The following is a 14703-nucleotide window of genomic DNA, read 5'->3' as shown; positions in this document are numbered from 1 at the left end:
AACTGCAACACTCAGGGGTTTATTCCCGTATACCAACCCGCTTTTCAATAAACCCTTGTAAAACAATGGAATGCATGGGTTTGATTGTCGGCATACCAACATATAATCCTATATCACTTGGAACATAAAAGTTTGCATATTTGTTTGACATTTTCAGTTCACGGTATTCTTGCATACACCACTGATGTACGGTGAAAACTTATTTTTCTTGCATGGATACATACAAGCTTTAATTGCTTGTATACCAATCTATGTTTCATTGAATTGCAGTTTTACAAACATTCTAGTATTGTCAAACCAAGCAGGTGTTCAGTATAAAGCTTTTGTTATTGTGTATGGTTTGCCCTCAGTCTTTATAATGTCTGCATATTTGATGACACTTATTAGATATTAAGCAAGCTGAATGGTTTGCATTCTAACCAGCCTTATATTGTATTCATATTTTGAATCGCAAAACTATCATTTTTCATCATTCTCTAAGTTATAGACTCCGGGTGCGGGAATTTCTCGCTACATTGAAGACCTGTTGGTGACCTTCTGCTGTTGTTTTTTTATGTGGTCGGGTTGTTGTCTCTTTGACACATTCCCCATTTCCATTCTCAATTTTATTCAAGAGGGACGAAAGGTACCAGAGGAACAGTCAAACTCATAAATCGAAAATAAACACCATGACATGAAATATACAAATTAAAGTACACAAGAAACAGCATAGAAAACAAACAAAGTCTGAGCAACACGAACCCTAACCAAAAATGGGGATGATCTCAGGTGCTCCAGAAGGGTGAGCAGATACTGCTCCAGGTGTCCAACAGTGGCACCGTCGAGTTGCTCATTTTTTTACAAACCCGATAACTAGCTTTATACAGTAAGTCAAATTCATGAAAAGGGAAGGGGATTGTAGTTATGACGTGAGAAACATATCCGATATCATCTGTGAATCGGTTATTCCATAACGGTCAACCAACTATATACTATGGTAACAATTATGTATACACTGGAGTTGTAAAAACAAATCTTTCAACCCTATTCGTCACATAATAGCCGAAAGGAATCTGTGACGTACCCATCCTAATTACACAAGTGGGAAATACAGATACAGAACCCGGAAAGCCAAAGAATTGATGCCTTTTCTAGTGAAACATTATTAGCAGGAACAGCAAAAAGACTGGTGTTGTTCATTGGTGTCATTTGTTCTAGGAAGGCATTGGTTTAACCTATCCAGTTACTAAGAAGTGTTACAATTAAATACATAAGCAACACATAAATAGTTACATGAAAGGTATAGCCAATGTTTGAAAAATGCTGAAACGAGAAATGGAAACTACATATTATATACATAATTATATATATGCGAGTAAATATTTTACACTTCATAAATTTAACATTGATGTGGCGTGGTCAACTACATCAAAGATTTGATGGTCAATTATACTTAATTTATTGAATGATCTTTCATCTTAATTATTAAATGTGACAGTTTGTACGGTACATGAGTTGCACAGTAGAATTGTAATATCATTTGGACGTTTATCAAAGCAAGGTTTAATCTAATTTAAGGACAGCGGTTCATAGCACGATGTTGTAAGAAACTTTTTGCATTGATCAATTATATTGGTATAGTAGCTTGAAGTAACAATTAAGTTGCAATATAGATAGATTATAGTGAAGTAACATGTTGTTTTATAGAGTTGGAACTAAGTAACGTTTTGTATTTGAATTTATTACTGCGAACCTGGGCTGTGTACCTTTTAAATATATCATATACATGTACTTTTTAATATATGATTAAACATGTGAACATTAAACAGACTTCGTTACTGGTATATAGACGGTAATGAGCCTATATATATATATGGTGAAATATTTAATATCTTATGTAAACGGGTAAGAAGGATTATCCCAGATACATATATCCAAAATAATGACTGTCCAAAATACACAGAACAAAGACCCATTTAGCGTTACATTTATATCACAATTACTGAATGATTTTAAAGTTTAAACGAACTAGGGGGTCTTTATAGTGGTTGAATTGAACTCGTTCCCTTGAAAAACAAATTGTCGCCATGCATGTGATTGATTGAAGATCAATGAAATATGTCATTTCCTTAGTAACATTCATTTTCCAATTTGAACACTCTTGAAATCTGCTGTTTTAATCCTTTTGCAATAAATGTATGTATAATTTGTTTGAATTACTTCTTTTCTAAAAAACAAAACAATAAAAAGCTAAACAAAAGACAGTCAAAGCTGTACGTTTTTATTTTCATTGTATACATTGCCGATCCAGTGTAAATTCCCTAACCTAAAAATAGAAATATAAGTCCGAGTTGATTACGCGTTGATTACGCGTTTACTATAATGTAATAAATAGTTTGGTTTTAAAGCATTGATTCAGTTTTAGTACAGAAGGCAAACAATAAACACCGTTCATTTTGACTAGGAGTTTATACTCTGGGTCCGGATTTATAATCAAAATGTCTAGCATGGATATGGAATTTGACGACGAGGACTCAATAACTTTCCAGAGTCAACCAATGGGAGAGGATTTAATTCCTCAAACCAAGCCGTTGACATATGATATGGTTCCGAACTCGGCTGGTGGATATTCATATGAGGTCAACGACGAGACACGTTTACTGAGATATCTTTGTTTAGGAACAGAGGGAGGGTCTTACTATGTGACTGGTCCAGTTTTAAAAAGAGAAAACATACAGTGTATTGATAGGTAAGAATGTGTTGTGAAAACGAAAGTAGAAAAACCAAAATGGCTAATGTTGGGTAAAAGCCAAAACAATATCGGAAATTCACACGTGACAAACGAGTCATATCAATGACATAATATTTGGCCAATATGCGATGTTTTCTAATGGTTTTTTTTCCAGAGTTGAAAATTTATTGATGCAGTCTTTTCGTTCCTGACCACTCATTAATTAGACATGATATAACGTGTTATATAAAAGTGTAGATGATTTTTTTTCTGAGACGAGTGCCTGTGGATATAACAGTTTTTTCGAGACCCATTTTGAATTGACCTTATATTTTTTTTCCGATAGTCTTCGGATCTTTTGTTGTTTTTCGATGCATCATTTTGAAATATTTACATCAGGTCTCAAAATATAGATATCCTGGTAAACGTGACCTGGACAGAACAGAACATTATGAGACTCAGTTCATAATGATGAAAACGAAGAATTATAAGAAATTTCTAAACTTTCTACTGAGAAAAGGTATTTTTACATTTAGTCCTCAATACCCGGGAAAAACCGTCCGCACTTTTGACATCTGCAAACATTTATAAACATGGTAAATAAGCAAAATGAAACCTGCATACATTATATAGTTCTTAAATTATAATTGATTTAGATGTTATCCTGGAGGTTAGGAATTCCAAATATAAAAATAATGGATACAGTTCTGATTAACTTCATCATCATTCATCCATCCAGGTTACGTCTCGGTCTTTACAACTTATCGGACGTGCTTGGTCGGCTCCTCGTTCCCCACTGTCTACGATGTTGGTATACTGATAGATATGGCTCAATCACTATTTACGATTAAAGAAACCAATTCAACGCAATACAGTTTTCATTTTTGCTTCACGTGTATATTCTTGTGTCCGCATACATTCTAAAACCAATTATATATTGGGGAGTGTTTTTTGCTTTATAACTTTATATGCAAGTGGGGGCATAATCTGTGTACCATGGACACATTCCCCATTAATTTTAAATGTATCATACAAAATGTAAGGGGATTCGTTTGCAATCATGATTATATTATATTAACAGTGGCACTTATTTAAAAAAATATCACAAACGTGTCCAAAGGAAATGGAAATTTGTAATAGAAATTAAAAAAAAACATTTTGAAAAAGCTATTGCTTATTTTTATTTGCACTCTTGGCATTTTCAAGTTTTGATAAAAAAAAAAAATTGGTTAAGACGTCACAGTTTCCAGAAAAAAACCAACCTTGTCTCAACAACAAATGGAAGTTTTTAACGACCTTGACTGGCTGTATGGCCCTTGTACGATCTCTGAAGATGATTAGTATAGTTAAAACACGATATCGATCTCAAGGGAATCAATAAATAACTGTCACTTCTTTTAATTTAAGGGTTAACAAAAATTCCATTCATTTATTGCAGACTGATCATGAATGGGAAAGGTCCAGAGGCAGTAAAACTGATAAGAGACGTGAGCGTAAATGGTAGAGCCTGCAAACAAACACCAACTTTAAACGCTTTAGCCATATGTGCAAGATCCAACGACCCAAAAACTAAAGCAGCTGCCTATAGCATATTGCTCGATGTTTGCAGAATACCAACCCATCTGTTTGAATTTGTTAACTTATGTGAGAAGGAAAGTGCTGGTTCGGGATGGGGAAGAGCTCATAGATCTGCCATCGGTAAGTGGTATAACCAGTTTGAAAAAGATCCCAAAAAGCTTGCATTACTAACAACAAAGTACAAGGCAAGACATGGGTGGAGCCATAAAGATGTAATAAGACTGGGGCATGTGAAACCAAGAAATAATCCGGTTGGTTTGGTCATCAGATATATCATCAAGAACATGGAAGATGCAACATCTATGACACAGCATGATAGAAACCCAGAGATTGCACCGGTTAAAGCTTTTCTTGACGCAGTTGAACAGGCTAAAAAGTGCACCAGATCCGACATTGAGAAATTGCGCGCTTTGATTGCTGAACATCAATTAGTCCGAGAGCATGTACCTACCGATTTGCTGGATTCCAAAGAAGTTTGGGACACGATGCTTCGCTTGATGCCTATGACAGCAATGATACGGAACCTTGGGAAAATGTCAAGCCTTGAGTTGCTTGAAGTTGATTCCTTTGGTGAAAAACTTGTGACCGAAAAGCTCAAAGACACCAGTATCTTGAAAAGGTCTCGAATTCATCCATTCACCATTCTGATAGCATATAACCAGTACAAAGCAGGTCGAGGGGACAAGGGGAAACTTTCATGGCAGGTTAATGATAACATAGTTAAAGCACTTGAGAAAGCTTTCTACGAAGCTTTTAGTTTCGTACAGCCAACTGGTAAAAAATTCTGCCTAGCAGTAGACGTGAGTGGCTCCATGAGACAACCAGTCATTGGTGCGTCGTCCATTGAAGCACGCGATGCATCAGCAGCAATGATGTTATTAACGGCTAAAACGGAGAAAGATTATGAAGTTGTTGCTTTCTCAAATGAACTGACAAGAATGGATATAAGAAAAGAAGACACCTTGGAGACGGCTATTCAGAAATGCTCTGATCTGCCATTCTCAAGTACCGACTGTGCCTTGCCAATGAAATGGGCCATGGAACATAAGAAGAAGTTTGATGTATTCGTCGTGTACACAGATTCTGAAACGTACTACGGAAATATTCACCCAGCAACTGCGTTACAACAGTACAGGAACCATACCAAGAATCCGGAAGCGCGGTTGATAGTGGTCGGTATGGTAAGCAATGGTTTTAGCATTGCCGATCCCAAAGATCCGCTAATGATGGATGTCATCGGCTTTGATACAGAAGCTCCAAAGGCTATGAACAATTTCGTCAGTGGTAAATTTTAACTTTTATAAAGTTTCTGGTCCATTGGCAGACTATATTTGTTTGTTAATAGACGTGCCATTTTCTGATCGATATCATATTATGTGTTTGTTTTATCATGCATCATACTATTTAACATTGAAGACTTTGAATCACAATTTTTTCCATCATATTTTGCTTATTAATATAAAGAGCCATATTATGGCATAGAAAAACAAACATTTAATAGCTCCATCCAAGTAATTTTATTCATGACAAATTGACAATAACATTTAACGATCTTTTACTAGATTTGACAATAATATCCGACCAACATATACCCAATATTAATGCATACTTCTAAAGTACATGTATGTCAAAATCATTACTTTGTACGCAATAAGGACTGTATTCTTAAACTACCCGGAAGAGAAAGGAGGATGATTGTAAATATATATCTTCTTTCGGTACTGTTTTTTTTTGTTTGTTTATCAAATGTATGTACAATGATTATTTAAATTGTTACAATAAAAATGTTATTAAAATAAAAGATTTTGTTCACCGGTAATGGTTATGCAAAACAAAGAAAAGTAAAAATAGGATACGCAGGTAGGTAGCATTCTTGGATTTTGTTGAGCCTGCGTCTTTTTGAAAGCTTGACTCGCATAGGGATAGCGATCTGACGGCGGCGGCTTTAGCTTACTTCTCAAAATCTTTATATTTTAATTAATAGGTGAAAGACCTGCAGTTATATTCTTTGTATGCGGATGCCTCGTGTTACGAAGTTTCCGTCAGTCACATGTAAAATGTCATTGACCTCACTTTCATGGTTCGGTGCACGTGACTACTTGAAGAAAAAGATAAGATTTTTGTAATGTTAAATTCTCTCTTATTATAAGTACTAGGATAACTATATTTGGTATGTGCGTACCTTGCAAGGTCCTCATGCTCGTCAGAGAGTTTTCACTTGACCTCGACCTCATATCATGGATCAGTGAACAAGGTTAAGTGTTGGTGGTCAGGTCCATATCTCCGATACGAGAAGCAATAGGTCTAGTAAATTCGGTGTATGGAAGGACCGTAAGGTGTACATGTCTTGCTGGTGTCATCTGTCCTTGACCTTATTTCATGGTTCAGTGTTTATAGTTGAGTTTTTATACGACCCCAATAATTTTTTGGGGTTATATAATGGTATGCTGTCGTCGTCCGAAGACACATTGGTTTCCGGATAATAACTTTAGTTTAAGCGAATAGATCTTTATAACGTTTTTAAGAAGGTTCAATACCACAAAAGGAAGGTTGGGATGATGGTCCCAACCATTTAGTAATTAGGGGCCTTAAAAGGGCCCCAAAACAAGCATTTTTCTAGTTTCAGGATGACTTATGTATTTCAATTCCTCTGAAATTATACTGCAATGTTTAAAACCATTAGTTGACGGTTTTGGATTCATTTTAAGGGTTATGGGGCAAAAGTTTAGGAATTAAGGGCCAGTTTTTGTTAAGTATTGTTAAAACTTGTGAGACAAGAAGAAGGCCATTTGTTGAGCCGAAATATTTGTCAACACGATTTAATAACAACATTTTCGTTTAATAACACCTTATATCAGTACCGTTGTGCAAATCTTTAGACTGATATATTTTTTTCCTTATCTGCATAGTATCGCCTATTCTAGACGATCCGGTACATAGTAAATTTGCTGGTTGGTCCTTTTTATAGACCTTTATATATATATATATACACATCACATGTAGTACATTGATCACGGCATTGTATGCATCCTACAAAGGCAAATTTCAAGAAATTATCATTAATGACAAAAGTAAAATCTACAAAAATAACGAACTTCGAGGACAATTCAAAGTGGAAACACATCAAACGAAATATGTATTCAGATATTTAATGAGTATAACAGTTAATGCTTATCATGAGGAAAATTACACAAATTGTGCATTGTGTATGAATATGGTTTCTGGTTTTGAAATATGTGTTCAAGTAATATTTAAAATTTGAGTTATCCCCCTTTATTAAATATCTCAATTCATAGAATCGACTTTCAATGCTTTGTACATTGCAATCTATGGGCGTCAAGTTGGTTACCTATTCCCTATTCCCTATTCGTTACCTATTCCCTATTCCCTATTCGTTACCTATTCGTTACCTATTCCCTATTCCCTATTCGTTGCCTATTCGTTACCTATTCCCTATTCCCTATTCGTTACCTATTCGTTACCTATTCCCTATTCCCTATTCGTTACCTATTCGTTACCTATTCCCTATTCCCTTTTCGTTGCCTATTCGTTACCTATTCCCTTTTCCCTATTCGTTACCTATTCGTTACCTATTCCCTATTCCCTATTCGTTACCTATTCGTTACTTATTTGATTTTTAATATCCTTCCCCGTTTTTAATTATGGCATGGAAAAGTTTAATATGGCTGCCGTTACATGGAAACGGCACAATTGTGAAAAAAATCAGTTTTTGGTTTTTGGTGAATTGTTTGGATATGCTTCAACTTAGAATCATCATATTTTAAAACATTGTAGGTGCCCACTATATACAGGTGTTGGATGATTTTGGCGATCATTGGAACTTCTATGTTGCCATGGAAACTACACCAAAATTTTCAAAATTCTCAAAATGCTCAAAACTTCATGAAACTTCACAGTAATGATGAGCAACATTGGAAGATGTGGCATTTGGAGTTGGAATTTCCAAAATAGGTCTTGTTACATGGAAACAATGCAAAAAGGTAAAAAATTTCAAAAATAAGAATTTTGAGTAAACTGGATGAAACTTTACAGGAATAGTAACTGGCAAAGGCAGAGTTGGATTTTGAAGTTAGAATTTTCAAAATGGCCGCCGTAATCATGGAAACAGCAAAAATATCTAAAATTTTAAAATTTTCAATTGTGTCCGTGTCTCTGGTGGTAAAAATGTGTTCTTAGAGAGGAAAATACCCTAATAGCGCGCATGTACCCGTTCCAGCGCTCGGTTAATACCCTGTTACATATTCGTTACCTATTCGTTACTTATTCACTTATAAAACGTTTGTTGTACGTTGCACCTTTTAGAAAGGAATTTTCAATTGTGTCCGTGTCTCTGGTGGTAAAAATATGTTTTTAGAGATGAAAATACCCTATTAGCGCGCATGTACCCGTTCCAGCGCTCGGTTAATACCCTGTTACCTATTCGTTACCTATTCGTTACTTATTCACTTATAAAACGTTTGTTGTACGTTGCACCTTTTAGAAAGGAATTTTCAATTGTGTCCGTGTCTCTGGTGGTAAAAATATGTTTTTAGAGATGAAAATACCCTATTAGCGCGCATGTACCCGTTCCAGCGCTCGGTTAATACCCTGTTACCTATTCGTTACCTATTCACTTATAATACGTTTGTTGTACGTTGCACCTTTTAGAAAAGGATTTTCAATTGTGTCCGTGTCTCTGGTGGTAAAAATGTGTTCTTAGAGATGAAAATACCCTATTGGCGCGCATGTACCCTGTTATCTATTCGTTACCTATTCGTTACTTATTCACTTATATACGTTTGTTGTACGTTGCACCTTTTAGAAAAGGATTTTCAATTGTGGTCCGTGTCTCTTGTGGTAACAATGTGTTCTTAGAGATGAAATGACCATATAAGCGCGCATGTACCCGTTCCAAAGCTTGGTAAATAACCTGTTACCTATTCGTTACATATTCGTTACCTTTTCACTTTTCATATGTTTGTTGTACGTTGCACATTTTAGAAAAGGATTTTCAATTGTGCCCATAGGTCTGGTGGTAACAATGTGTTCTTAGAGATGAAAAGACCCTATTAGCGCGCATGTACCCGTGCCAGCGCACGGTAAATTACCTGTAACCTATTCGTTACCTATTCACTTATTATACGTTTGTTGTACGTTGCACCTTTAAGAAAATGATTATTAATTAAGTTCATATCTCTGGTGGTAATAATGTGTTCTTAAAGATGAAATATCCCTATTAGCGCGTATGTACTCGTTCCAGCGCTCAGTTAATACCCTGCTACTTATTCGTTCCTTATTTGCTTTTAATGCACGAGGTATACGTTGCGCCTTGAAATAAATCGTTTTTTAATTGTGTTCATGTCTCTGGTGGTAACAATGTGTTCTTAGAGATGAAATAACCCTATTACCGCGTATGTACCCGTTCCAGCGCTAATAGGGATATTTCATCTATAAGAACACATAATTACCACCAGAGATATGAACTTTATCAAAAATCCTTTTCTAAAAGGTGCAACGTATAACAAACGTATTATAAGTTAATAGGTAACGTATGGGTAACGAATAGGTAACAGGGTATTATCCGAGCGCTGGAACGGGTACATGCACGCTTATAGTCGTACTTCATCTCTAAGAACACATTATTACACCAGAGACATGAACTTAATTAAAAATCCGTTTCTAAAAGGTGCAACGTACAACAAACGTATCATAAGTGAATAGGTAACGAATAGGTAAAGAATAGGTAACAGGGTATTTTCCGAGCGCTGGAACTGGTACATGTGCGCTAATAGGGTCATTTCATCTCTAAAAACACATTGTTACCACTAGAGACATGAACACAAGTAAACACGATTTATTTTAAGGTGCAGCGTATACCCCTGCGCATTAAAAGCGAATAAGGAACGAATAAATAACAGGGTATTATCCGAGCGCTGGAACGATTACATACGCGCTAATATGAGTATTTCATCTATAAGAACACATTATTACCACCAGAGATATGAACTTAATTAAAAATCCTTTTCTAAAAGGTGCAACGTACAACAAACGTATTATAAGTGAATAGGTAACGAATAGGTAACGAATAGGTAACGAATAGGTAACATGGTATTAACCGAGCGCTGAAACGGCTACATGCGCGCTAATAGGGTACTTTCATCTCTTAGAACACATTGTTAACACCAGCGACATGGACACAGGTAAAAATCCGTTCTAAAAGGTGCAACGTACAACAAACGTATTATCAGTGAATAGGTAACGAATAGGTAACATGGTATTATCCGAGCGCTGGAACGGGTTCATGCGCGCTTATAGTCGTATTTCATCTCTAAGAACACATTATTACCACCAGAGACATGGACACAATTGAAAATTCTTTTTTAACAGGTGTAACGTACAACAAAGGTATTATAAGGGAATAGGTAACGAATAGGTAACGAATAGGTAACAGGGTATTAACCAAGCGCTGGAACGGGTACATGCGCGCTAATAGGGTCATTTCATCTCTAAGAACACATTGTTACCACCAGAGACATGAACACAATTAATAAACGATTTATTTTAAGGTGCAGCGTATACCCCTGTGCATTGAAAGCAAATAAGGAACGAATAAGTAACAGGGTATTATCCGAGCGCTAGAACGAGTACATACGCGCTAATAGGGGTATTTCATCTATAAGAACACATTGTTACCACCAGAAACACGAATTCAATTGAAAATCCTTTTCTAAAAGGTGCAACGTACAACAAACGTATTATAAGTGAATAGGTAACGAATAGGTAACGAATAGGTAACAAGGTATTAACCGAGCGCTGGAACTGGTACATGCGCGCTAATAGAGTAATTTCATCTCTTAGAACACATTGTTAACACCAGAGACATGGACAGTTAAAAATCCGTTTCTAAAAGGTGCAACGTACAACAAACGTATTATCAGTGAATAGGTAACGAATAGGTAACATGGTATTATCCGAGCGCTGGAACGGGTACATGCGCGCTTATAGTCGTATTTATTCTCTAAGAACACATTATTACCACCAGAGACATGGACACCATTGAAAATTCTTTTTTAACAGGTGTAACGTACAACAAAGGTATTATAAGCGAATAGGTAACGAATAGGTAAAGAATAGGTAACAGGGTATTTTCCGAGCGCTGGAACTGGGACATGTGCGCTAATAGGGTCATTTCATCTCTAAAAACACATTGTTACCACCAGAGACATGAACACAAGTAAACACGATTTATTTTAAGGTGCAGCGTATACCCCTGCGCATTAAAAGCGAATAAGGAACGAATAAATAACAGGGTATTATCCGAGCGCTGGAGCGATTACATACGCGCTAATAGGAGTATTTCATCTATAAGAACACATTATTACCACCAGAGATATGAACTTAATTAAAAATCCTTTTCTAAAAGGTGCAACGTACAACAAACGTATTATAAGTCAATAGGTAACGAATAGGTAACGAATAGGTAACATGGTATTAACCGAGCGCTGAAACGGCTACATGCGCGCTAATAGGGTACTTTCATCTCTTAGAACACATTGTTAACACCAGCGACATGGACACAGGTAAAAATCCGTTCTAAAAGGTGCAACGTACAACAAACGTATTATCAGTGAATAGGTAACGAATAGGTAACATGGTATTATCCGAGCGCTGGAACGGGTACATGCGCGCTTATAGTCGTATTTCATCTCTAAGAACACATTATTACCACCAGAGACATGGACACAATTGAAAATTCTTTTTTGACAGGTGTAACGTACAACAAAGGTATTATAAGGGAATAGGTAACGAATAGGTAACAGGGTATTAACCAAGCGCTGGAACGGGTACATGCGCGCTAATAGGGTCATTTCATCTCTAAGAACACATTGTTACCACCAGAGACATGAACACAATTAATAAACGATTTATTTTAAGGTGCAGCGTATACCCCTGTGCATTGAAAGCGAATAAGGAACGAATAAGTAACAGGGTATTATCCGAGCGCTAGAACGAGTACATAGGCGCTAATAGGGGTATTTCATCTATAAGAACACATTGTTACCACCAGAAACACGAATTCAATTGAAAATCCTTTTCTAAAAGGTGCAACGTACAACAAACGTATTATAAGTGAATAGGTAACGAATAGGTAACAAGGTATTAACCGAGCGCTGGAACGGGTACATGCGCGCTAATAGGGTAATTTCATCTCTTAGAACACATTGTTAACACCAGAGACATGGACACAGTTAAAAATCCGTTTCTAAAAGGTGCAACGTACAAAAAACGTATTATCAGTGAATAGGTAACGAATAGGTAACATGGTATTATCCGAGCGCTGGAACGGGTACATGCGCTTATAGTCGTATTTCATCTCTAAGAACACATTATTACCACCAGAGACATGGACACCATTGAAAATTCTTTTTTAACAGGTGTAACGTACAACAAAGGTATTATAAGCGAATAGGTAACGAATAGGTAACGAATAGGTAACAGGGTATTAACCGAGCGCTGGAACGGGTACATGCGCGCTAATAGGGTCATTTCATCTCTAAGAACACATTGTTACCACCAGAGACATGAACACAATTAATAAACGATTTATTTTAATGTGCAGCGTATACCCCTGTGCATTGAAAGCGAATAAGGAACAAATAAGTAACAGGGTATTATCCGAGCGCTAGAACGAGTACATACGCTCTAATAGGGATATTTCATCTATAAACACATTATTACCACCAGAGATATGAACTTAATTATTAATCATTTTCTTAAAGGTGCAACGTACAACAAACGTATAATAAATGAATAGGTAACGAATAGGTAACAGGTAATTTACCGTGCGCTGGCACGGGTACATGTGCGCTAATAGGGTCTTTTCATCTCTAAGAACACATTGTTACCACCAGACCTATGGGCACAATTGAAAATCCTTTTCTAAAAGGTGCAACGTACAACAAACATATGAAAAGTGAATAGGTAACGAATATGTAACGAATAGGTAACAGAATATTTACCAAGCTTTGGAACGGGTACATGCGCGCTTATATGGTCATTTCATCTCTAAGAACACATTGTTGCCACAAGAGACACGGACACAATTGAAAATATTTTCTAAAAGGTGCAACGTACAACAAACGTATTTAAGTGAATAAGTAACGAATAGGTAACGAATAGATAACAGGGTATTAAGCGAGCGCTGGGACGAGTACATGCACGCCAATAGGGTATTTTCATCTCTAAGAACACATTTTTACCACCAGAGACACGGACACAATTGAAAATCCTTTTCTAAAAGGTGCAACGTACAACAAACGAATTATAAGTGAATAGGTAACGAATAGGTAACAGGGTATTAACCGAGCGCTGGAACGGGTACATGCGCGCTAATAGGGTATTTTCATCTCTAAAAACATATTTTTACCACCAGAGACACGGACACAATTGAAAATTCCTTTCTAAAAGGTGCAACGTACAACAAACGTTTTATAAGTGAATAAGTAACGAATAGGTAACGAATATGTAACAGGGTATTAACCGAGCGCTGGAACGGGTACATGCGCGCTATTAGGGTATTTTCCTCTCTAAGAACACATTTTTACCACCAGAGACACGGACACAATTGAAAATTTTAAAATTTTAGATATTTTTGCTGTTTCCATGGTTACAGCGGCCATTTTGAAAATTCTAACTTCAAAATCCAACTCTGCCTTTGCCAGTTACTATTCCTGTAAAGTTTCATCCAGTTTACTCAAAATTCTTATTTTTGAAATTTTTTACCTTTTTGCATTGTTTCCATGTAACAAGACCTATTTTGGAAATTCCAACTCCAAATGCCACATCTACCAATGTTGCTCATCATTACTGTGAAGTTTCATGAAGTTTTGAGCATTTTGAGAATTTTGGTGTAGTTTCCATGGCAACATAGAAGTTCCAATGATCGCCAAAATCATTCAACACCTGTATATAGTGGGCACCTACAATGTTTTATAAAATATGATGATTCTAAGTTGAAGCATATCCAAACAATTCACCAAAAACCAAAAACTGATTTTTTTACAATTGTGCCGTTTCCATGGTAACGGCAGCCATATTAAACTTTTCCATGCCATAATTAAAAAGGGGGAAGGATATTAAAAATCAAATAAGTAACGAATAGGTAACGAATAGGGAATAGGGAATAGGTAACGAATAGGGAATAGGTAACGAATAGGGAATAGGGAATAGGTAACGAATAGGGAATAGGGAATAGGTAACGAATAGGTAACGAATAGGGAATAGGTAACGAATAGGGAATAGGTAACGAATAGGGAATAGGGAATAGGTAACCAACTTGACGCCCATTTGCAATCTTTCATTTTTATTGTCCATTGCAAAATTACAACTTAACCCTTCAGTATTTACTCTATTTT

General features: G+C 36.2%; 1 protein-coding gene across 1 annotated transcript; it reads left to right on the top strand.

Annotated features, from left to right (window-relative positions):
• Nucleotides 1-2380: 2380 nt before the first annotated feature.
• On the top strand, nucleotides 2381-6103 carry LOC134685614 (RNA-binding protein RO60-like). The gene is made up of 2 exons (XM_063545521.1): nucleotides 2381-2728; nucleotides 4149-6103. The coding sequence occupies exons 1-2, from the start codon at nucleotides 2478-2480 to the stop codon at nucleotides 5581-5583; spliced, it is 1686 nt and encodes a 561-aa protein (XP_063401591.1). The 5' UTR covers nucleotides 2381-2477; the 3' UTR covers nucleotides 5584-6103.
• Nucleotides 6104-14703: the final 8600 nt, after the last annotated feature.

The sequence above is a fragment of the Mytilus trossulus genome, chromosome 9 (genome assembly GCF_036588685.1).
Source record: "Mytilus trossulus isolate FHL-02 chromosome 9, PNRI_Mtr1.1.1.hap1, whole genome shotgun sequence".
Classification (NCBI taxonomy): domain Eukaryota; kingdom Metazoa; phylum Mollusca; class Bivalvia; order Mytilida; family Mytilidae; genus Mytilus; species Mytilus trossulus.
This window is presented reverse-complemented; position numbering and strand designations above follow the sequence as displayed.

Bases quoted from the DNA above. Each gene is read 5' to 3' on its own strand.
- LOC134685614 (XM_063545521.1), top strand. From the start codon at position 2,478: ATGTCTAGCATGGATATGGAATTTGACGACGAGGACTCAATAACTTTC. The intron at 2,729-4,148 runs GTAAGAATGTGT...CATTTATTGCAG, and splicing joins AACATACAGTGTATTGATAG to ACTGATCATGAATGGGAAAG.